Source organism: Bos javanicus, chromosome 8 (assembly GCF_032452875.1).
Source record: "Bos javanicus breed banteng chromosome 8, ARS-OSU_banteng_1.0, whole genome shotgun sequence".
Taxonomy (NCBI): Eukaryota; Metazoa; Chordata; class Mammalia; order Artiodactyla; family Bovidae; genus Bos; species Bos javanicus.
In genome coordinates this window covers 63,185,971-63,208,466 of record NC_083875.1, presented here as the reverse complement: position 1 = coordinate 63,208,466, position 22,496 = coordinate 63,185,971, and the positions used below count along the sequence as shown (strand labels likewise).

The 22,496-nt window shown below is 44.4% G+C and overlaps 2 protein-coding genes across 6 annotated transcripts in view; both read right to left on the bottom strand.

The window, feature by feature from the left end:
* Positions 1–8,168, bottom strand: part of TMOD1 (tropomodulin 1) — an 89,001-nt gene extending 80,833 nt beyond the window's left edge. The window contains exon 1 of one of the 2 annotated variants that reach the window (XM_061425746.1): positions 8,053–8,168. The gene's annotated coding sequence lies outside the window, so the exon portion shown is untranslated. The remainder of the gene's footprint in view (positions 1–8,052) is intronic. The other variant, XM_061425747.1, reaches the window with a different exon arrangement.
* A 5,952-nt stretch (positions 8,169–14,120) lies between these two features.
* The window catches only part of TDRD7 (tudor domain containing 7), a 104,131-nt gene continuing 95,755 nt past the window's right edge, over positions 14,121–22,496 (bottom strand). For all 4 annotated transcript variants that reach the window (XM_061425733.1, XM_061425735.1, XM_061425732.1 and 1 more), the window contains 2 exons: positions 17,864–18,024; positions 14,121–15,815 (listed from right to left, as the gene is read on the bottom strand). In XM_061425733.1, the coding sequence (XP_061281717.1) occupies positions 15,595–15,815; positions 17,864–18,024 (382 nt within the window). In that variant the 3' untranslated portion in view covers positions 14,121–15,594. The remainder of the gene's footprint in view (positions 15,816–17,863; positions 18,025–22,496) is intronic.

Genomic DNA, 22,496 nt, shown 5'->3' with positions numbered 1-22,496 from the left:
AATCCAGGAAGGTATGTTTATAACCACTATGCAAAACTATCTCCCAAGACTCTGAGAACCAGGACTAAGAAAACATTTCTTTCTCCTGGAGGACTGGTGTTTTTCAATCAGACATGACGTGGCTTCTAATTCATCTCTTCTCCCTTTCCCCTTTGGCCATCATGATTTATCTCAGAGCTGACTGGAATGTCCATCTTCAGCTAGGACATGAAATAACTCCTCTCCTTATTCTGTGTTGTGCATTTTGAAAGGCCTTCAGAGTGACATGCAAACTGTTGTGTGCATGGGTGTATTCATTTTCCTGGAGCAAGGGTCCACGACTCCCACCAGATTCTCAGAGTTTCATGATCCTCATTTTCAAGTTTTCTGCCATCTCTCCCTCCTCTCTTCCTTTCCTCTGTTTTTACCAATAATGTGGCTGGTGTGGGTTTATTTTAAGCAATCTCATAGCCTTTTAATGGTGTAAGTGAAATGCAATCAGTTCAGTTCAGTTCAGTCGCTCAGTCGTGTCCAACTCTTTGCAACCCCATGAATCACAGCACGCCAGGCCTCCCTGTCCATCACCAACTCCCGGAGTTCACTCAGACTCACGTCCATCGAGTCAGTGATGCCATCCAGCCATCTCATCCTCTGTCGTCCCCTTCTCCTCCTGCCCCCAATCCCTCCCAGCATCGGAGTCTTTTCCAATGAGTCAACTCTTCGCATGAGGTGGCCAAAGTACTGGAGTTTCAGCTTTAGCATCAGTCCTTCCAGAGAAATCCCAGGGCTGATCTCCTTCAGAATGGACTGGTTGGATCTCCTTGCAGTCCAAGGGACTCTCAAGAGTCTTCTCCAACACCACAGTTCAAAAGCATCAATTCTTCGGCACTCAGTTTTCTTCACAGTCCAACTCTCACATCCATACATGACTACTGGAAAAACCATAGTCTTGACTAGACAGACTAGTCTATTTCTGCTTTACTGACTACGCCAAAGCCTTTGACTGTGTGGATCACAGTAAACTGTGGAAAATTCTGAAAGAGATGGGAATACCAGACCACCTGACATGCCTCTTGAGAAACCTGTATGCAGGTCAGGAAGCAACAGTTAGAACTGGACATGGAACAATAGACTGGTTCCAAATAGGAAAAGGAGTACGTCAAGGCTGTATATTGTCACCCTGCTTATTTAACTTATATGCAGAGTACATCATGAGAAACGCTGGGCTGGATGAAGCACAAGCTGGAATCAAGATTGCTGGGAGAAATATCAATAACCTCAGATATGCAGATGACACCACCCTTATGGCAGAAAGTGAAGAGGAACTAAAAAGCCTCTTGATGAAAGTGAAAGTGGAGAGTGAAAAAGTTGGCTTAAAGCTCAACATTCAGAAGACAAAGATCATGGCATCGGGTCCCATCACTTCATGGGAAATAGATGGGGAAACAGTGGAAACAGTGTCAGACTTTATTTTTTTGGGCTCCAAAATCACTGCAGATGGTGACTGAAGCCATGAAATTAAAAGACGCTTACTCCTTGGAAGAAAAGTTATGACCAACCTAGATAGCATATTGAAAAGCAGAGATATTACTTTGCCAACAATGGTCTGTCTAATGAAATGCAATAGAAAAATAATAAACAAATGCGCTCAATGCTGCCATTCAGTCTGACTTTTTAAGTCTTTCTGGGTTTGTGAGGAGGAAGTCCGCCTTCCTGGTTCCCCTCTTTCTTGTCTTTTAAGGGTTCTGAGGCAGGAGTCGGGTTCCCACCCCTGCACGGGCCAGGTGCTCACCCTGGGTTCAGAGAGCCAACGTGTAAGCGATGTGCACTGAAAAAACTCAATCAGACACAGGAACCTGGAATTCTGGCACTCGGGGGATTCTAGGCTGACCAGGAACTAGGCAGCTTGACATAAAAGCCATTTCTGGATCTAAATTTCTCTGAAGAGGAAAGGAGAAGGCAGGAAGGTAGAAGGTGGAAATAACCCACAGCTGCAAGCCTGACCCTTCCAGCAGCCTGCCATTCCTGGGCTTTCTCCCTGCCAGTGTGCTCAGGACACATGACCCCAGCCACCTGGCCGCAAGGCCCTTCCCCAATCCCCTGCCCCCTTGCTAGTCTCCGCCCCCTGCACATCGAATTAGCCGGGCTTCCCACATGCTCCGCTGCACACCACACGCCCTGGCCTTGTCATGCCGCTCACGCCCGCTTTGTGACAAAAACAAAACCAACCAACCAAACAAAACAGAAAGAACCCTGGATTTGTGATTTGGAGTCAAGGCTTAAATTAATTCATTTGTAGATTTTAATAAAACACTATCTTAATGCAATGGCCCATCAAGTTGGACCATACAGAAAGCTGATGCCTTTGACCCAAGAATTGATGCCTTTGAATTGTGGTGTTGGAGAAGATGCTTGAGAGTCCCTTGGACAGCAAGGAGGTCAAACCAGTCAATCCTAAAGGAAATCAGTCCTGAATATTCATTGGAAGGACTGATGCTGAAGCACCAGTACTTTAGCCACAGGATGCAAAGGGCTGACTCATTGGAAAAGACCCTGATGCTGAGAAAGATTGAGGGCAGGAGGAGAAGAGGGCATCAGAGAATGAGATGGTTGAATAGTATCACCAAATCAATGGACAAGAGTTTGAACGAACTCTGGAAGATTGTGAAAGACAGGGAGGTCTGGCATGCTGCAGTCCATGAGGTTGCAAAGAGTCGGACACAACTTAGCAACCGAACAACAAAAAAATGCAATCACCAAGGGAAAACTGAGAGAAGTCATGGGCAGCTTGGTGCCCAAGGTTTGGTGGTCAGAGTATGCAGGATGACCCTCACATTATGAGATGTGCATTAGCCCTTATTAGGAATCATTAAGCTTATTATTTAGGAAGCTTATTAGAAATTCAGAGTCTCAGGCCCCCTCCTGGGCCTACTGAGGCAGAATCTGCATTAACAACATCTTAAGAGATTCTATTGCTAGAGACTCACTAGTGCAGAACACAAGGACTCCAATTTCTCAAGTTTACTAAACCCTAGAGAGCGCTTGGGTTTTTCTCCAGGGAGAGCACACGTGCACTGGATGGCCTGGAATGATTCCTGTTGGGGTTCACTGGGCTGTCTACAAAAAGGGGTCATTATACCAGCCCTTCCTCCCTTTACAGGATTACTGTGAGCTTCCAGTGAGATCGGGGGTTCATTCCATTTATTGTGAGAAGGCTGAAAGAGGTTGCAGTGTTGGTGGGGAGCAGAACAGGTGTGGTTTCTGCCCTCAGGGAGCCGACATGGTGGTGGGATGGGAAAACATGTAGCTGTTGTTGTGTAATTGTCACGGTTAAGGGCTTTCATTTGCTTATTCTTTTACATATTCATTCATTCAGTGATCTGTTATCGATTAAAACATGAAACACTTGCACTCTGCCCAGGGTTGAGCTCTGAGTTCAACAGTGGGGAAGCAGAAATAAATGAGCCATAAACTCTTGCCTTCAGGGACCTATCAATCTAGTCAGAGATAAGGATGACAATAGCTGATTACACTTAGAACTCACCATAGCTGGGGCTGTGGGAGCACAGGTGAAGCAACGAGGGGCTCTACTTTAATGGAGGATTACAAGTTTGCTGGGAAAGATTGTGGGCAAGAGGAGAAGGGGGTGACAGAGGGTGAAATGGCTGAATGGCATCACCGACTCAATGGACATGAGTTTGAGCAAACTCTGGGAGATGGTGAAGAACAGGGAAACCTAGCATGCTGGAGTTCATGGGATGGCAAAGAGTCAGAAGCGATTTAGCGAATGAACAGCCCAAGTTTGCCATGTAGATAAGGAAGAGGACAGCATTCCATGCAGAAGGAACAGCATGGGCAAAGGCAGCAAAGCATCAAGTCACATATGTTTGCACCATGACCAGAAGGTACAGAGAACTGGGAGGAGTGTCCAGAGATGGCTTTGGAGTAGCAGCTTGGGGTCAGATCTTTGATGGTCCTGGTGATCAATGCCAAGGAATCTGGCAGGAAGTGGGGAGTCCCTAAATGGAGAGGAATAACATCGTCTAAGCTACGTTTTATTAATACAAAGATCTTTTCACAACAGCATGAGAAGAAAACACTGGGGCAGAAAGATTCTTAAGAGGCTCTGACGTTAGCTCAGGGGAGAGATGGCAAAGTATTCGACGGGGGTAGTGACTATGGGGACAGACATGAAAAGAAGAGGTACTAAGTAAGATAGACTGACACGACTGTTGACCAAATGAATGGGGTGGTGAAAGGTAGGGAGGCTTCTGGCTCGGAGCCTGGGTGATATTACTATTAACCAAGAGGTGGGGACACAGGAAGAAGACGGTACTGAGCCTGAGTCAGCCCTGTTGGGTGTGCAGTGCATTTGGGACACCCTCTGGCTTTGTTCAATAGGCTGGGGTCATAGATGCCTAGAGCCGTGAAGAATGGTCCAGGCTGGGCACATGAATTTGGGAGTTTGAGTGTCGAGTGGGTGGTAGGAGCCCTGGGAGTGAATAGGACAGGAGGAAGGTGTGGGGTGAAAAGGAACAGGGTTGAGAGTGGCACTGAGATTCAAGAGATGGCAGAGATGAGTCCAGGAAGGCTGAGTGAGGCTCAAGGCCCTTCTGCTCATCACCCACTAGAAGCATCTCCCAGAAATGGACCTCTCTAGAAGCCCCAGAGTGAGTGGGGGCCAGGGCTGGGGCCCTCAGAAGAACCGAAACAGAGACAGATCTGTTTTTCTCCAAGAGGAAAACAAAAGGATGTAAGAAAAGGAGAAACAAAAGAAATGCTTGAGCTTGTTTAGTATCTCAGATGAGAAGTGATCTGGATCCAGCACATCCTAACATTGAAGAAAAACTCCCAGGCTGTCCTAGGTTGACTTCAGTGAGCTCACTCTTTCCTATTGTTAAAAGCAGAGAGTCTGGTCTTATCGTGATTAATCAAAGGAGGATTTTACACAACAAAACAAGAAATAGGAAATGGTCCCCCAATCCTGCCATGTGATTCATGTTATTCCATACAGACCATTTGTGGCTTTAAACTGGTAATAGCTCCTAGTGGCCAAATAATTGATCACTTGCTGTTCTGGCTTTAAGTGAAAAGTGAAATGGCCTCTTTAGAAATGTTGGCAGCCTGGCTGGCCCATTAGTACGACCGAAAAATCAAAACATTGCCTGGAAAAGGCCATTATGACTGGGCTCAGCAGGAGTCATCAATAGATGATGTCATCTCAGAAATAAGCCAGCCAAGGTCACAAGGCCTCTGGCAGCATCAAACGACCCTGCATGGCCCATCACTACCCCCCTTCACAGATACTAAAGTCTCCCAAGGGGACACCAGGTTCTGAGTCAGGACTGGCTTCATTTTACCCTTTCTTCGCTCAGCCTGAATCTAGAGGACTGCGATGTTTGAGAGCCTGTGACATTCAGCAGGTGGTGAAGGAAGGCCCTCAGCCTCCCATGCACAGTCCCTCAGACGCACGCCTCTCCCTCTTCCCCTCTCCGGGGTCTGTGGTCTGGCTCAGCCTCTTCTCACACTCCTCAGCCTGGAAACCCCTCCTGTCAGCTCCTACTCCCTTCTCCTCCAAGCTTTTAGAAGATCTGTGGGCTCTGTCTCCACATCCTCAGCTCCCATTAGCTTCTGCCTCCTCTTGCCAGCATTAACAGCATCGCAGGTACCAAGCACAGGACCAGGGGCTTTCCCTGCATCATCCCCCCCCACCCCCCCCCCCCGACACCAATCCCCACAGAAACCCATGTGAAATGGGTGCTCTTATTATCCCATTGTATGGAGGAGGAAATGGGCTCAGACAGGTTGGGCCACTGGCTTCAGTAAAGCAGTGGCAGATCCCGTTTTTGAACCCTCTGCAATGCCCTGGCCAAAGTCACCCACGATGCCTGCCAATCATGGTGGCCCTTTCCCAGCCCTCATCCTCTGTCTCTCTGCACCAACTGGCACTGCCAATCTCTCTCCTCCCTTGGCTCTTGGGAGCCAGCTTCCCCTTGCTCTTTCCTTCCTCTTCACAGGGTGGGTTCCCCTGAATTTTATCCCTGGCACTTCACTTTTCTCATGATAGAAAATCTTCCAAGGGAAACTTTGAATGCAGTGGAGACATCATGCCCACTTGCTCAAGGTCACTCTAAGTCAGTGGCAGGCAGGGTGTCCTAACATCCAGGTCGGCCTGTTACTCATAGCTGCCACTACCTACTCCTAGTTATGCTTTTTGCTGAGGAGCAGGAAGCAGCCCAACCCCAGAGGAGGGAGAAAGTGTAGGACCCTGATAAGGTGGGGCCAAGGCTATTTTTAGACAACACAGGCTTTCCACTTAAACTCAGGAGTCAACATCTTCTAAATCGTGGATCTGCAAGGCTGGTTCATTAAATAGAACTAACACATCAGAGTGACAGCACTCTTTGCTCTCACTCTCTGCCTACTTGATGTGTCGCTGCAAGTGAGGAGAACCTCACTATTTGTCTCCATTTCTTCTTCATTCTATCTGTGAGGCTTTAAAATGGCTTTAGGAAAAAAAAAAAAGATCCAAAGTAAAGGAGAAACAAAAACGAAACTTCCAGATGAGGGTGCTGTTGTCTGAGTAAGAGAAAGTCCTAGACAATAGCAGACCAAAGAAGGGGGGTGCATTGGTGGGGTGCTCGTGGATTCCCCAAGACCTGCCTGAGCAGCAAGTGTAACAAAAAAGTGAGAAAGGCTGGTGGAGACTGTCTGGCACGCCCAGTAGTGTGTGACCTTGAGCAGGGGGCTCTGCGTCCCTTCCCCAGAAACAAAATTGTTGTCACCACTGGGGGGAAAACGGGAAGTTTCCGGGTGCCCCTGCGGAGTGCCTAGAACCTGTGTTAGGGTCTGTTTTTGTGATTCAGACAGGGAAAAGCTTAGGCCAGGTCATCTTCAAGGGTCTGAGAGGGCCAGGTCAAGGCCAGAAGAGATGGGGAGGAGGAGGAGGTGTGTGTAGGGCTCTGAGGCAGCATCATAGGCATCATACAGATGTGAAAACAGAGGGCAGAGAGCAGAGGGACTGGAGCCTCTAGCCCTGCCCAGTTCACTGGGTCTATAGCTGTTTGACTCACAAGCTTCTTTGCGAAGGTGATGGCTGCCACCCAGCAGAGATGCCCATAATTACCGTGGAGCGTGCTTCCTGGGTGTATATGGCCCAGGCTTTCCGAGGGTCCTACTAGGTCTAGTATAAGATCCGAGTCAGAGGGAGCGGCAAAGTCGCCAGTCTCCGCAGCCCCTCCGGATTTGCGCGTCTATGCCCCCCAGGGTCCCAGGCCTGGAACTGGTGAACAGGTGGGGGAAAACCGGCGGTCAAGAGCGTGCCCTACTGCTTTCGGCCCAGCCACCAGCTCCAGCGCGGAACCAAACCCTGCCCCCACAAATGGGGAAATCGAGGCCCAGAGAGGGAGGAGGCTTATCAAGTCCACCCAGTGGGTTGACGATACCCGGGGCGGGGTGTGGGGGGACTTCTGCCTTCAGGCTCTCCCCCTCTTCTTTCCGCCTCCGAGCGAAAGGCGAGTTACCGTGGGGCTTTAAACCTTGTCTCTTCCCGCAGTTTGGGAAACTTTTCCTGCCGCAACCAGGAGCAGCGCGAGCCCCAAGTATCAAGTCCACCTGAGCGCGTAGGCGCCCCACTCCCCCCTGCACAGCCTCGGTAGCCGGACCCAGGCTGCGCCTGAGTGCCGGCTCGGCTGCACCTGTACCGCTGAGCGCCCGGGGCGCCTGGCCCTGCCGCGCGCTGGCCCCGCCATGACCCCAGTCCTCCGGAGCTCCCAGGTCCTTCTCCCATTTACAGATGCGGCGCCAGGGTCCAGAGAGAAGGGCGCCCTGGCCGGGGCCACGCGCGCCGAGTGGTGGGGACGCGAGCGCCCAGCTCCGGACCCAGACACCCGGCTCCCCAGCCCCAGAGGCAACCCCAGGCGGCGGCTATTTATAGAGGGAGCCACGCTCAGTCCCTCTTGGCGGCTGCGGCAGCGACAGCTGAATATTTTGCCCAGATATGGCTGGGGCCCCGGCGCGGGGGCAGGGAACCCCGCGAGCACGAGGGGGACCCCTGGCCAGTAGGACGCTTACCGAGCCGTGGAGCCGCGGGGGCCGGCGGACGGGCGCGGGCGGCGGTTGGGCGAGCGCAGGCGGCCGGCGGACGGGCGCGGGCGAGCGGAGCGCGGGGCTGGACGAGCTCCCGGGCGGCCGCGAGCGGGCGGGCGCTGTGGGCTCCGGGGGTAGGAGCCAGGGGCGGGCCCGGCTCTGCGTTGTCACCGCGCCCCGCCCCACCCGCCTGGCTCTCCCTCCTTACCTCTCCCTCCACTCGGGGGCGCCGGGGCGCAGCGCACAGTCCCCCGCCGGGTAGGGACGTCCGCTGGTGAAGCGCGGGGCAAGGGCTCCAGCCGCCCGGAAGATGGGCTTCTTGACCAAGTGGGTGCACGTCACCTCCTGTCTTCGTCTCGGTTTCCCCACCAGGTAGTTGTCTAGAAAAAGGTGGGCGGATTTCATTCCTGCTGGGTCTAAGACCTAAGAATCGGTAGGTCCTCGGATGGAGCAAAGCCAGCCAAGCGGTTGCCACAACTTTACCTGCTTTAATTGAAGCAACGACCCATCCCGTCTCATCAGCAACCCAGCTGAGTCTTGTTTGAGCCCAAGCTTTAGTCACGAACAATTTGTGAACACGTAGTTCCAACAGAGGTACATGGTTAAAATAACAACCACCCAAAAAAAGCCCCACCTGTTCTTTCTTCCAGTTTTTTTGAGATATAATTGACATACAGCACTGTATGTTTAAGGTGTACAGCATAATGGTTTGATTTATAAACATAAATTTATTATTACAAGTTTAGTGAACATCCATCATCTCACATAGATACAAAAGAAAAACATTTTTCTTGTAATGAGAAATCAGGATTTACTCTTAAAAACTTTCATGTGTTAAGTATATTTATCCTGTACATTTTATCCTTAGTACTTATCTTACAACTGGAAGTTTGTACCTTTTGACTGCTCATCCAACCCCCACTCCCAAAACAAAAAATGTTATCTTTTTTTCCTCGAGTTTATTTTTGATGTATAATTGACCTACATGTTAATTCCTTTTGCACAGCATAGTGGTTAGATATTTCTATATATTTCAAACTGATCACAAGTCCAGTGATAATGTCACCATACAAAGACATTACAGAGTTACTGACTAAATTCCCCACGTTGTACATTTCATACTTTGCTCACTTATTTTGCAGCTGGAAGCTTGTGCTTCTTAATCTCCCTCATCTATTTCTCTCCTCCCTCTATCCTGCTCCTCTCTGGCAACCACCTGTTTGTTCTCTGTCTATAACTCTGTTCCTGTTTTATATTTGTTCATTTGTTTTGCTTTTTTAGATTTCACATATAAGTGATATCAATAAAGTATTTGTCTCAGTTATTTTGCTTAGCACAATACCCTCTAAATCCATTCATGTTGTTGCAAATGGTAAGATTTCATTCTTTTTAATGGCTGAGTAATGTTCTATTGTGTATATGTGTGTGTGTGTGTATATATATATATATATATATACACATATGTATACCACATCTTCTTTATCCATTCATCTATTGATGGACACTTAGGTTGCTTCTGTATCTTGGCTAGGGGTGCATGTATCTTTTCAAATTAGTGTTTTTGTTTTCTTTGTATAAATCCTGAGGGAATTTGCTGGATTGTATGGTAGTTCTTTTAATTCTTTTGAGGAACCTCTCAAAACTTCCATAGTAGTTGCACCAATTTACATTGCTACTCACAGTTTACTAGGCTTCCCTTTTCTCCACATCCTCAACAACACTTATTTCTTGTCTTTTTGATAGTAACCATTCTGACACGTGTAAGAGCTCATTGAGGTTTTGATTTGTATTTTGCTGATTAGTAATGTTGAACATCTTTTCATATGCTTATTGGTCATCTCTGTGTCTTCCTTGGAAAAACACCTGTTCAGATTTTCTGCCCATTTTTTAAAATTGGATTTTTTTTTTTAATGTTAGTTGTACGAGTTCTTTGTATATTTTGGGTTCAGTTCAGTTCAGTCGCTCAGTCATGTCTGATTCTTTGCGACCCCATGAACCTCAGCACACCAGGCCTCCCTGTCCATCACCAGTTCCCAGAGTTTATCCAAACTCAAGTCCGTTGAGTCGGTGATGCCATCTAACCATCACATCCTCTGTCATCCCCTTCTCCTCCTGCCTTCAATCTTTCCCAACATCAGGGTCTTTTCAAATGAGTCAGCTCTTTGCATCAGATGGCCAAAATATTGGCATTTCAGCTTAAACATCAGTCCTTCCAATGAACACCCAGGACTGATTTCTTTTAGGATGGATTGGTTGGATCTCCTTGCAGTCCAAGGGACTCTCAAGAGTCTTCTCCAACACCACAGTTGAAAAGCATCAATTCTTTGGCACTCAGCTTTCTTTATAGTCCAACTCTCACATCCATACATGACTACTGGAAAAACCATAGTCTTGACTAGACGGACCTTTGTTGGCAAAGTAATGAATGTCTCTGCTTTTTAATATGCTATCTAGGTTGGTCATAACTTTCCTTCCAAGGAGTAAGCATCTTTTAATTTCATGGCTGCAATCACCATCTGCAGTGATTTTAGAGCTCAAAAAAATAAAGTCTGACACTGTTTCCCCATCTATTTGCCATAAAGTGATGGGACTGGATGCCATGATCTTAGTTTTCTGAATGTTGAGCTTTAAGCCAACTTTTTCACTCTCTTCTTTCACTTTCATCAAGAGGCTCTTTAGTTCTTCTTCACTTTCTGCCATAAGGGTGGTGTCATCTGCATATCTGAAGTTATTGATATTTCTCCCGGCAATCTTGATTCCAGCTTGTGCTTCATTCATCCCAGAGTTTCTCATGATGTACTCTGCATGTAAGTTAAATAAGCAGGGTAACAATATACAGCCTTGACGTACTCCTTTTCCTATTTGGAACCAGTCTGTTGTTCCATGTCCAGTTCGAACTGTTGCTTCCTGACCTGCATATAGGTTTCTCAAGAGGCAGGTCAGGTGGTCTGGTATGCCCATCTCTTTCAGAATTTTCCACAGATTATTGTGATCCACACAGTCAAAGGCTTTGGCATAGTCAATAAAGCAGAAATAGATGTTTTTCTGGAACTCTCTTGCTTTTTCCATGATCCAGCGGATGTTGGCAATTTGATCTCTGGTTCCTCTGCCTTTTCTAAAACCAGCTTGAACATCTGCAAGTTCACAGTTCACGTATTGCTGAAGCCTGGCTTGGAGAATTTTGAGCATTACTTTACTAGCATGTGAGATGAGTGCAACTGTGCGGTAGTTTGAGCATTCTTTGGCATTGCCTTTCTTTGGGATTGGAATGAAAACTGACCTTTTCCAGTCCTATAGCTACTGCTGCATTTTCCAAATTTGCTGGCATATTGAGTGCAGCACTTTCACAGCATCATCTTTCAGGATTTGAAATGCTCAACTGGAATTCCATCCCCTCTACTAGCTTTGTTCATAGTGATGCTTCCTAAGACTCACTTGACTTCACATTCCAGGATGTCTGGCTCTAGGTGAGTGATCACACCATCGTGATTATCTGGGTCGTGAAGATCTTTTTTGTATAGTTCTTGTGTGTATTCTTGCCACCTCGTCTTAATATCTTCTGCTTTTGTTAGGTCCATACCATTTCTGTCCTTTTTTGAGCCCATTTTTGCATGAAATGTTCCCTTGATATCTCTATTTTTCTTAAAGAGATCTCTAGTCTTTCCTATTCTATTGCTTTCCTCTATTTCTTTGCACTGATTGCTGAGGAAGGCTTTCTTATCTCGCCTTGCTATTCTTTGGAACTCTGCATTCAGATGCTTATATCTTTCCTTTCCCCTTTGTTTTTCACTTCACTTTTTTTCACAGCTATTTGTAAGGCCTCCTCAACCCATAATTGCATGTATCATTTGTAAATATTTTCTCCCATTCAGTAAGTGGCCTTTTTGTTTTGTTGATGAATTTCCTTTACTGGGCAAAAGCTTTTTAGATTGATGTAGTCCCATTTGTTTGTTTTTACTTTTGTGTTCAAAAGCCTTACCTTCTTAAAAGCCAAATGTGTTTTCCAGAGCAAACCACTTAAACAGAAACTTAAAGTGTTTTAATTTTAAACATGGCTCATAAAAAGGAGTTTGTGTAGATGAAATGTATCTTTGGATTATCATAGGAAAGTTTCTGGTGGGGTAGAGCCTGTTAATATAAACTTTTTAATATTGGTGTACAGATCACTAACGAGAAACACCTTTGACAACTCATGCTTCCACGAAATGTATTCCTACATTGCAAAACCCTCAAGGCTATAAGAAAATTCTCTTGTCAAGGGGCACGTACCCTATATTTTTAAACAATGCAATGCTTTAATATTTCAGATTTAAAATTTTAAATCTTTTTGGTGGAATCGAACATTTGAGAAAAGGGCATACAATGTAAGTGTGCTGGTTCAAATTTTTCTTTTTCTTGGCTGCACTGGGTCTTTGTTGCTTCACGCAGGCTTTCTCTGGTTGCAGTGAGCAGGGGCAACTCTAGTTGGGGTGTGTGGGCTTCTCCTTGTGTGGTTTCTCTTGTTAAGGTGCATGGGCTCTACAGTGGGCAGGCTTCAGTAGTTGCGGCACACAGGTTTAGTTGCCCCGTGGCATGTGGGATCTTTCCAGACCAGGGATCACACCCATTTCCCCTGCATTGGCAGGTGGATTCTTAACCACAGACCACCAAGAAAGTCCAAAATTTTTATCATTCAAACACCTGTTGCAGGCAACACTGGCAGCAAAAGTCAACCTGTGCTCTTCTGGGTCACCACGCCCTCCTAAAGTTCCCACTTTCTTTACTCCTATGGTAATCACTTCCTTACTTGCCTCTTTCCCCCACAGTTTATATTCATTTGCTCAACTCTGCGTTTTAACATTAATCCGTGTTGGTTCACATGACTGTAGTTTGTTTACTCTCATTGCTGCAGAGGTTTCCATTGAATGAATGTTATCAGTTTTTAAAAAGATCCATTTTACTATTAATGGACATGTAGGTTATTTCTGGGTTTTAGATATTACAGATGTTTAGCTGTGAACTTTGTTTACCAGCATCTCCCTGCACAAGTGCACACGTCTTCAACACACTTGGAATTAACAGAAATAGAAACATTTCCCCCATTCTGGCACTTGAGCAGTGGTATCTCACCGAGGTTTGAATTTGCATTTCCCTGTGTCCTATGGGTTGAGCATCTTTCATGTGTACGGCCCAGCTGGAGTTCCTCTTTTGAGAAGTGTTCGTTCAGATGTATTGCCCATTTTGCTTTTGGGTAATTTACTGAATACACGTGATCTGTTTTTCATGTGTGTGTGTGTATGTATATATCCTCCAATCTGTGCTTTGCCTTTTCACCTTCATAATAATGTGTTCAATGCACAGATGTTCATTTTAATGTTGTCTAGTACAGTTGACCCTTGAACAACACAGGTTTGACTGTGCAAGCCCATATACAGATGGACTTTCTTCAACAGAAAATACTATAGTACTGCACCATCTCTGGACAGGTGAACCTGAAGATGTGGAACCACAGACACGGAGGAACCACATATATGAGGACGTCCAACCGTGAAGTCACACAGGAATTCCCCACAGCAGGGAGGGTTGGCACCACTAAACGCCCTCCCCTCACCATGTTCAAGGGTCAGTCTTTTCCTTTGTTAGCAACCTGTGCATCCAGTCTAAGGCGTCCTTCCTGCCCCTGGATTATAAAGGTGTCATCTTCCTACGGTAGCCTTTCACTCTCAGGCTTTCAGTCTACCTGGAATGGACTTTTGAATATGCTATGAGGTATGGGGCACGTCTCATTTGTCTGTCAAACTGTTTCAGCACTAGGTTAACTTTTCCGTTATATCAACAATTGTTTTATTTTAAAAAGTAACAGAAACATTCCTAAAGTTAGTGAAGTAGTAGAAACCACCTTTTTCTTATCTGTAGACAATTTGAAGATATTTGTGGGTTTTTCTTTGGTTGTTGTTAGGGAAAGAAACCATTATTTTAAAAAAAGTTTATACTGCTTTATTTTACTTAAATATTTATGTATTGGAATGTTTTTGTTTTATCATAAATGATTATTTAAATCACTGGGATAATCATTTCTGAATTTTGAATCACTTTAATTATAAATACTAAATGTAAATTTTAAAAAGCTAGAAAGATAATTTCAACACATTTTACACGAAAAATTTAAAACATCTGGTACTTTCTTTCTGTTCTTACCTTTCTTAGATGTTCACAAATAAAAATAAGCAAATGACTTTAAGAATTTTTATCTCTGGCCCTGAAATCCACTCAATATTTCTAATTATTTAAGCATATCTTCACACAGAGGTCAACTAGCCTAAACTTAGTATATGTTCAAAATCATAATTTTAAGCTTCCCAGTCAAACTGAGCTCACCATCCTAGAATTCATAAGAGCCACTTGGGTGCATCTTTTTCCAACTCACATTGTTACCTGGAACTCAACAACAGTAGGAATATTTATAACACGGGGGTCATCAGATACTACAAATCAAGGCTCACTGCCCCCATCCCCACACATACCCAGCAGAACCAGTTGTCAAATATTTACCAGGATATGACTGGACAGATGGCTAAGATACCTCCTTCCCTCCCTCCCTCCCTCAAGGTGCTCACAATCTATTTGGAGTGATTGGTGCAGACAACTATTGATATGGTAGGAAGCTCAGTGAGGTCTGGGCACTATGAGAGGCGGAGTTGGAAGTACAATGCAGTAGGAGGGGAATCGGGGAGTGGAACCAGATAAGCCTGGGAAGTCAGGGAGGATACCGACAGACAAGAATGGTGGAGACAAAATGAGCTGCAGGCTGAGGGAAGACAGCAAGAGTGGTCTGGAGGGGAGGAAGACTTGCTTTAGAACATCAGCAGTTCTGGATGAGCACGCATGGGGTTTGGGAACCAGATGAAGGTTCAGTGTGACTGGTGCAGGGAGAAGCAGTGGACAGTGCGGTTGGGCAGGGAGATGGTTCTCAGTCCACACTCTCTGGGCAATGAGAAGTTACTCGAGATTTGGGATGATGTGGGGTGACGGATGTGCTGGTTTGCCTGGGCTGTTCCTCCAGCAGCACCACCAGTAGTAATGCTGATGTGCTGAAGACTTGGGAGAGACTTCACATGGTGTGGTGACCACCTGCTTTGGGACCCACCACTAGACTAAGGCAGGGTTAAATCATGAAATTCTCAAGCTAACTTGAGAAGAACTCAGCACAACAAGGAAGAAAACATGAACAGGAAAGGGAAAGGGGTCTTTAAGATCATAAAGCCAAGAAATTATAATATAATCAGTTTTTGTATTGATAAACATTTTAATTCTAATATTATAGTAGTAATTCAAGTGCAATTCTCTTTGAAAGTCAACTCTGTTAAGACAAAACTTGTTAAATATCTTTCATCAAACATAAGCTTAAAAAAAAAAAATAAGCATATTCTTTTCAACTTCCCACAGCAGTCAAAGCCATGTAGCAGAGGTAATTTTTTTTTAAAAGCCTACTACATTTTTGTTATTGCTAAAAATCTGAATTAGTTGTCAAGGTCTCAGAATCAGTGATTAATTGACCTTTGAAAGCTCTACCAGATACTCTGACATAAAATCATGAATCCAGATATCTGTGTCTGGCAACGATGTGTCCACTAAATAGACCACTACTTTCCGGTCCCAAGGGTTAGTGTTTTCTATAACTGTCTGCACCAGTGCCACCAGAGGTTTCTTCTCCACATGATTTCGAAACACCATCGAAGCCTCCTCAGACCACTGGTTACACTTCACTCCTAAGAGAAAGACAAGGATTCAAAGATCAATGAAGGGTCAAACGAGCCTTTCTTTGATCTGTTATAATGGAAAACTATTTAGTCAGTTGCAAAGTAGCTTAAGCATACCAGGTTAGACTTGCCCAACTGAAAACAGAGATGCCAAGCCATCTCAAAATAGTCTTGCTTACAGTTTTTCTATTCTGAATGGGGTTACTCCTGTAAACCTTCAATTACAGACACAAATTTCATTCGAATGTTATAAAACGAAGTTATAATAAAGGCTGCCCATTTTCCTAAAGTATATGTAGATAACAGACTGATGATGAGAAAAATATCAATATCAATGACATTTCTCTTAGTCACATATTTTTTTCTGATGAACCAGATAGAGTAAAAAAAAAAAAAAAAAGAAGAAGAATCAATACACTTCCAGTGTTTAAAGTCACATACATCATCATGGTGAAAGCACTGGAATCAAAGTCTAGAGATTCAGTTACTATTCCCAGCCCTTCCTCTATGAAATAGTATGATCTTGGGGAAACCAGGTAATCCTTCAGGCCTCAGTTTACTTCTCACAAAATAAAGTGGTTGGACCAGATGAATTTAAAATCTCATGCATATCTATTAATAAATCCTCATAACTTTTAAACTTGAGAGCTCAAGTTAGAGAATTCTGAATTAGGTTTTAAAACAAAACTGAGACAAGAATTATGTATTTTTCAAGAAATACTATTAAGCTAATAAAAATTAAGTTCACTTATACTAGATTAGATAAACTATAAATTATGCCCCATAGTGATGAAGGTATGGGAGTTTCATATATAATTTTAAAGACCTATCAGTGAGTGGGCTAAACTCTTGGATTATTAAGAACTTCTGATGAGGGAAGCCTAGAATAGTCTGTAAACTATTGCTTCAGTGACGGTAACAGAGCCTAAACCTCCCAGCATGGTTCGAATTCAGCGACAAGAAGTGGCTGTAAAGTCCCCTGCACAAGGAACACCAGTGACTGTGACCATGAAGCCGGGGGTGGGGATGATGGCGCCGTGCACCCCTCACTCACAGGGACACCTTCACTGGGAGGATTGACTGTCATGTTTAACAACAGGGGTTGACAGCAAAACCTGAACATTAAAAAGGGAAAATGAAAAATGTAACCATTCATTATTTAGAACTTTGAGTTCAGAGCAGATCAATGGTAGCCATGCCATGCATAAGATGCCAGTTTTGGTTCACATCTGCCTACCATGAGAGTTTCCTTTGAAGTCTAGGAGGAGACAAAGAAACTGGCAAATAAGACCATCTCTATCTATCTATCCCTATCTTTAATAAAAGCTGTCAATAAGAATTTATACACACAATTGCTCTCATTTCTGAGATCAAGTTAGTTCTGCCACTACTAAGTATATGGGGTGAGTGAGGGGCAAAGAATGAGGGTGGCACATGTGGTCATAACTCCCCCATATCCCAGCACAGCAGGACACACAGCCCAGATGCTTGGAGATGTCGGCACCCCTCAGCCCTCTGGATCTCCACACCCTCTGCTAATGCTGCCAGCTGTCTGGGTAGAGCTTCAGCTAGGCACCCATGTTAACTACTGGTAGAGGGCACATGGAGGGGCCACCGACACTTGCACTGCTTTCACAGAAGATAAAACAAATCTCATCAGATACTATCATAAAGAAGCACCACTCTATGCCTATTAGTTTAGCTCCTCAGATTTTATGACAGTCAAGGGGCTGGTGTGAGTGTGCTAAAATCACACACTTCTGTGCTGTTAGTTGCAATGCAAATGTTGGCCATGAAAATGGTCATATTCTACAAGCCAAGAATGTTTCATAATTGTGAAAGTCCACTTTGTAAATGCATTATAATTTATGCAATAAATTATGAAATATTAATCACGCAATGTTCTCCTCCTGTTGGTTGTTTCATTGTTTCCATTTGTTTACTTTGGCTAGTATATGTAGCTGTGGGCTTTTTCTTAACACTACGAGAAAAGCATAAACAACCCAAATGTTCAACAATACACTGGAAAACAATGACATTGACTCCCCAGAACTTACCTGCTAACTGAGCAGTGACCGCTTGGAACGGCAGCTTGCGGAACATGTCCGCCAGGGGCTGCACTTTTCTCATGTTGACTAATTCATGCTTGCCATAGTCCAGCTCGTACACGGACACCAGGCCATTGGTCAGGATTCCTTTTAAAAGCACCCTGTGCCACCTAGATGTGCATTGGATTAAAAGAGAAGAAAAACAAAGTCAACACTTGCTTTAAGGGCAACATTTTTTTTTATAAAAAGAAAAATTAATATAAATGTCATTCATCAAAATATAAAACTGTATTGTTATAGAAGTTTTTAGGAGACTGCTTCTTCTTTTTCCAGAGGTTACTATTCTCTGTTTTGCCACTGGCTCATTTGATGGAATTTGTTCACTCAATACCCTTTTACAAGCCTCATGGAGCTGATAAAGGAGAACCACCTCTAAGCAGGAGGAAACAGTGGCATGGAGGAGGACCAGGGCAAGGCTAATGGATCCCTTCACTCTGACGGGGAGACAAGAGATGGCCACACGTTTGGAACAAGGTCCACGTGTGGTGGGCTTTCCAGGTGGCTCAGTGGTAGAGAACCCACCTGCCAGTACAAGAGACACTGGAGATGCAGGTTCAATCCCTGGATGGGGAAGATCCCCTGGGGGAGGAAATGGCAACCCACTCCAGTATTCTTGCTTGAAACATCCCAGGCACAGACGAGTCTGGTGGGCTACAGTTCATAGGTTGCAAAGAGTTGGATGCAACTTCGTGATGCCATGTGTGAAAGATAGAAAGAGGAAAGCAAGCCAGGGCTGGCTGAGGACATGCAAGAGAAACAAACAAACAAACAAACAAACACAGAAGACTGTGTGGGGCAGGGTGGAGCAGTGAGGTGGCTACTGTGCAGCTGGAAAGTGGAGTGTGGAGGGATGGAAGAGACAGTCAGACTGGGAAGCCAGGCTGGGGAAAGAGGACAAGAAGTTTTGAACACTGACTGATCATTTTAATTTTGCCAAGTAAGGAATTACAAACCTGAGATAACATGAAACACAAAGTTTAATCCACCACCTAAAATAAAGAACCTATAAAGGACAGGAGAGCACAGCGTGTGTGGGGGTGGGGGGAGGGAGGAAGAAGAGTATGATTTCAGACCTCAAGTTCAAGATGTGAGAAAGAAATTCACATGAATATATGCTCCTCCTCTGGACCTACATCATCTCAATCAAAATGAGAAAAACCTAGACTTCAAAGTTTAGGTATGAAGGACCATTTTAAAGTCCTATATCTTGATCACATGATTAAAGAGTATTATTATACTAAGAAAAGGATGACTGTCGATAATGCCTAAAATGAAAGTGTCTCTGCTCCCGAAAGGTGTGGGTCAGACTCTGCCTTGGGCAGCAGACCCAGCCACCCCCTGAAACAAGATCATCAGCCACAAGCCCAGTGGAACAGCAGCCTCATCACTGCAACGCACGCTGGGCTGGGGCTGGCTGGAGCAGCCGATTCTCCAGCCAGGGCACACTGGGCAAAAACAGGTACAGGAACCCACACAGAGATGCTGTAGCACCAACGCCGGTAAGAAAGCTAGAGACTGACTTCAAACATTCTATGTGATTGAGTTTCTGGGACGAACTCCAGAAGCCTTCAGATCAGCCCAAAGTGCAGCAAGCAATAATCCGTGAACCACAGAGACCACAGGGACACAAAAAGGTATCATAAAAAGTACATGAGCTTTGGGGGCCAAACAGACCTGAGCTGGTGTCCCATCTGGGCCATTTTCCCATCATGTCACTCTGGGCTCTTCATTTAACCTCTCTGTGCCTCAGTCACCTCATGCGTAATGTTTAGTTTTAATTTACTTGCAGAAATAATACATTTTAAGTACCTAACACATTCACTTGGCATATAACAGGCACTTGGCAAATGGTAGCTATTATCATAAGTATTATTCAAATGAAGATAAGCTGTGCAAATAAGACTTAGATTAATCTGAAGAGAAATTTCCATTTGAGGAAATGCCAGTTTGGTGCAGGCTGCTAATTTGTGTAAGTATAAAAGGAGATGAAATCATTTGGCTTCCACCAATATCACTGTCTTTAAACCGTACCAGGGAAATGACTGACAGTGGTCTGTGCTTTCAGTCTATAAAAAAGAGGTACAGAGCAGTGAGGAGAGACCATCAGAAAACCCTACATGTTGCTTTTCTATTTAGCTTTCAACTTTTAAAACTAACAGCTTAAATAAGGCTTCAGTTTTGACTACATTACCAATTTTAGTACAAGACTGCAAGTGGATCACCTGGAGAGTTTACTTAAAACAGATTCTGGGGTTCCACTGTCAGAGATTCTGACTCAGCAGTCCAGGGGTGAGGAAGGGGAGCCTGCACTTTAATAAGTTGCCTAGGTTATTCCTCTATTGTGGTAACTGTAGAAACCACTGTAATCAAAAGTATATGTGAAATTCCTAAGTCTTAACTTGCCAGACCTGAGAGCAAAGTTTAGTAAATAGTCCTGGGTTGTAAGCAAGATACAAGCTCTAAGCACTTTAAATGGATTCAGTTTGTAAAGTTTCAAAAAATATTAGACAATCTCTTCCTATAGATAAGGCATCCCTTGGTTATCTAAGACAAGTTAACTGATCTAACCCAAGAGTCCTGACTCAGAAGAGCTGTCAGACCCATGGAGGTGTCGGGGTGGAGTCTGAAGTCCTGAATACAGTCTCCAGTATTTGGGTTCTCTTCACAGGACCCTTCCCTCCAATGGGACCTACCCACCGCTAGTCACCATTAATCTGCTCCTCAGATAACGGTGAGCATCAATTTGGCTTTAACTGTGATTAAATTATCCAACAGCAATTCTGAAGGGTAAATTTATACTATGTTCCTGTATTGAAACCCATTTATGCTTATGACTGTAAATAACATGACATAGTAAAAATATTTTTTTAAAGATGAAAAGCTGTGACATGTAACTTGAATGCTTTTCAGAATGAGACTATTATACTTTTCACTTTTGAGTTAAAAAATTTTTTTCCTCCCACAAAAATAACAAAATTCTATAAATGCCTATGGTTAAGGTATTTATTGTAAGAATGAATGAAAGTACTTTCTAGAAAAAATAAGTAGTTGATCTTTTAAACTGAGTTTAGGGGTATGTGCCTGTGTGTATGCTGGGTCAGGAAGGGTAGGGAGAGAGACAGTTCTTTGTGTGGATCCAAAAGTGCAAACATGAGAAAACAGACTGAAAGTGTTAAATAAAGCCTCACTGTCCAATGGCTAAGAAAGAAAGTGAAGTTGCTCAGTCGTGTCCGACTCTTTGGGACCCCATGGACTGTAGCCTACCAGGCTCCTCCGTCCATGGGATTTTCCAGGCAAGGATACTGGGATGGGTTCCCATTTCCTTCTCCAGGAGATCTTTCTGACCCAGGGACTGAACCCGGGTCTCCCACTTTGTAGGTAGACCCTTTACCGTCTGAGCCACCAGGGAAATACAACAGCTAAAGAGCAGTGAAGTATGCATTGTTGTACCTTATAAACGGAGAAGGCACTGGCACCCCACTCCAGTACTCTTGCCTGGAAAATCCCATGGACGGAGGAGTCTAGTAGGCTGCAGTCTATGGGGTCGCTAAGAGTCGTGTCACTTTCCCTTTTCCCTTTCATGCATTGGAGAAGGAAATGGCAATCCACTCCAGTGTTCTTGCCTGGAGAATCCCAGGGACGGAGGAGCCTGGTGGGCTGCCGTCTGTGGGGTCGCACAGAGTCGGAGACGACTGAAGCGACTTAGCAGCAGCAGCAGCAGCAGTACCTTATAAAGGTGGCAAAAGCTCTCTAGGAAGCAACCAACTGCCTATATCAGAAATCCTGTAATCTTTAAACAAGTGATTTCTCTTCTAGGAATCTATCCCATAAATAATCAGAGAGTTTAACAAAGATTTCAGTTCAACATTATTTACAACAGTGAAAAGTCTGGGAGGAAAAAAAAAACCTATAAAAAAGAAAATGGTATGTAAATTGTGATTTCTCTTTATGATAGAATATTTAGCCATTAAAAATGTTTATGAAGAAATGATATCACATGAAAAACAGTTCACAGAATTATATTAAAGTGAAAAAAGTAGGTATGAAATTACATATGCTGCTAAGTTGCTTCAGTCGTGTCCGACTCTGAGCGACCCCACAGACAGCAGCCCACCAGGCTCCCCCATCCCTGGGATTCTCCAGGCAAGAACACTGGAGTGGGTTGCCATTTCCTTCTCCAATGCCTGAAAGTGAAAAGTGAAAGTGAAGTCGCTCAGTCCTGTCTGACTCTTCACGACCCCATGGACTGCAGCCTACTAGGCTCCTCCATCCATGGGATTTTCCAGGCAAGAGTACTGGAGTGGGGTGCCATTGCCTTCTCCGAAATTATATATAGTAACATACTAATTGTAGAAATATGTATACGAGAAAAACCTAGAAGAAATACATAAGTAGTTTAATGGGTTATGTTGGTTGGCTGACCTTGTTTTCTTATACTTTTTTGGATTTTCTAAATTTTCTCCAGTAAGTATCTTATTTTTAAGATTTAAAAGTCATCCATAAAAAACATTATTTCCTAAATAATAAATATGAATACTAAATATTTTTTCTCACAGTAAAGTAGAAAAAATGTTTAAACCTT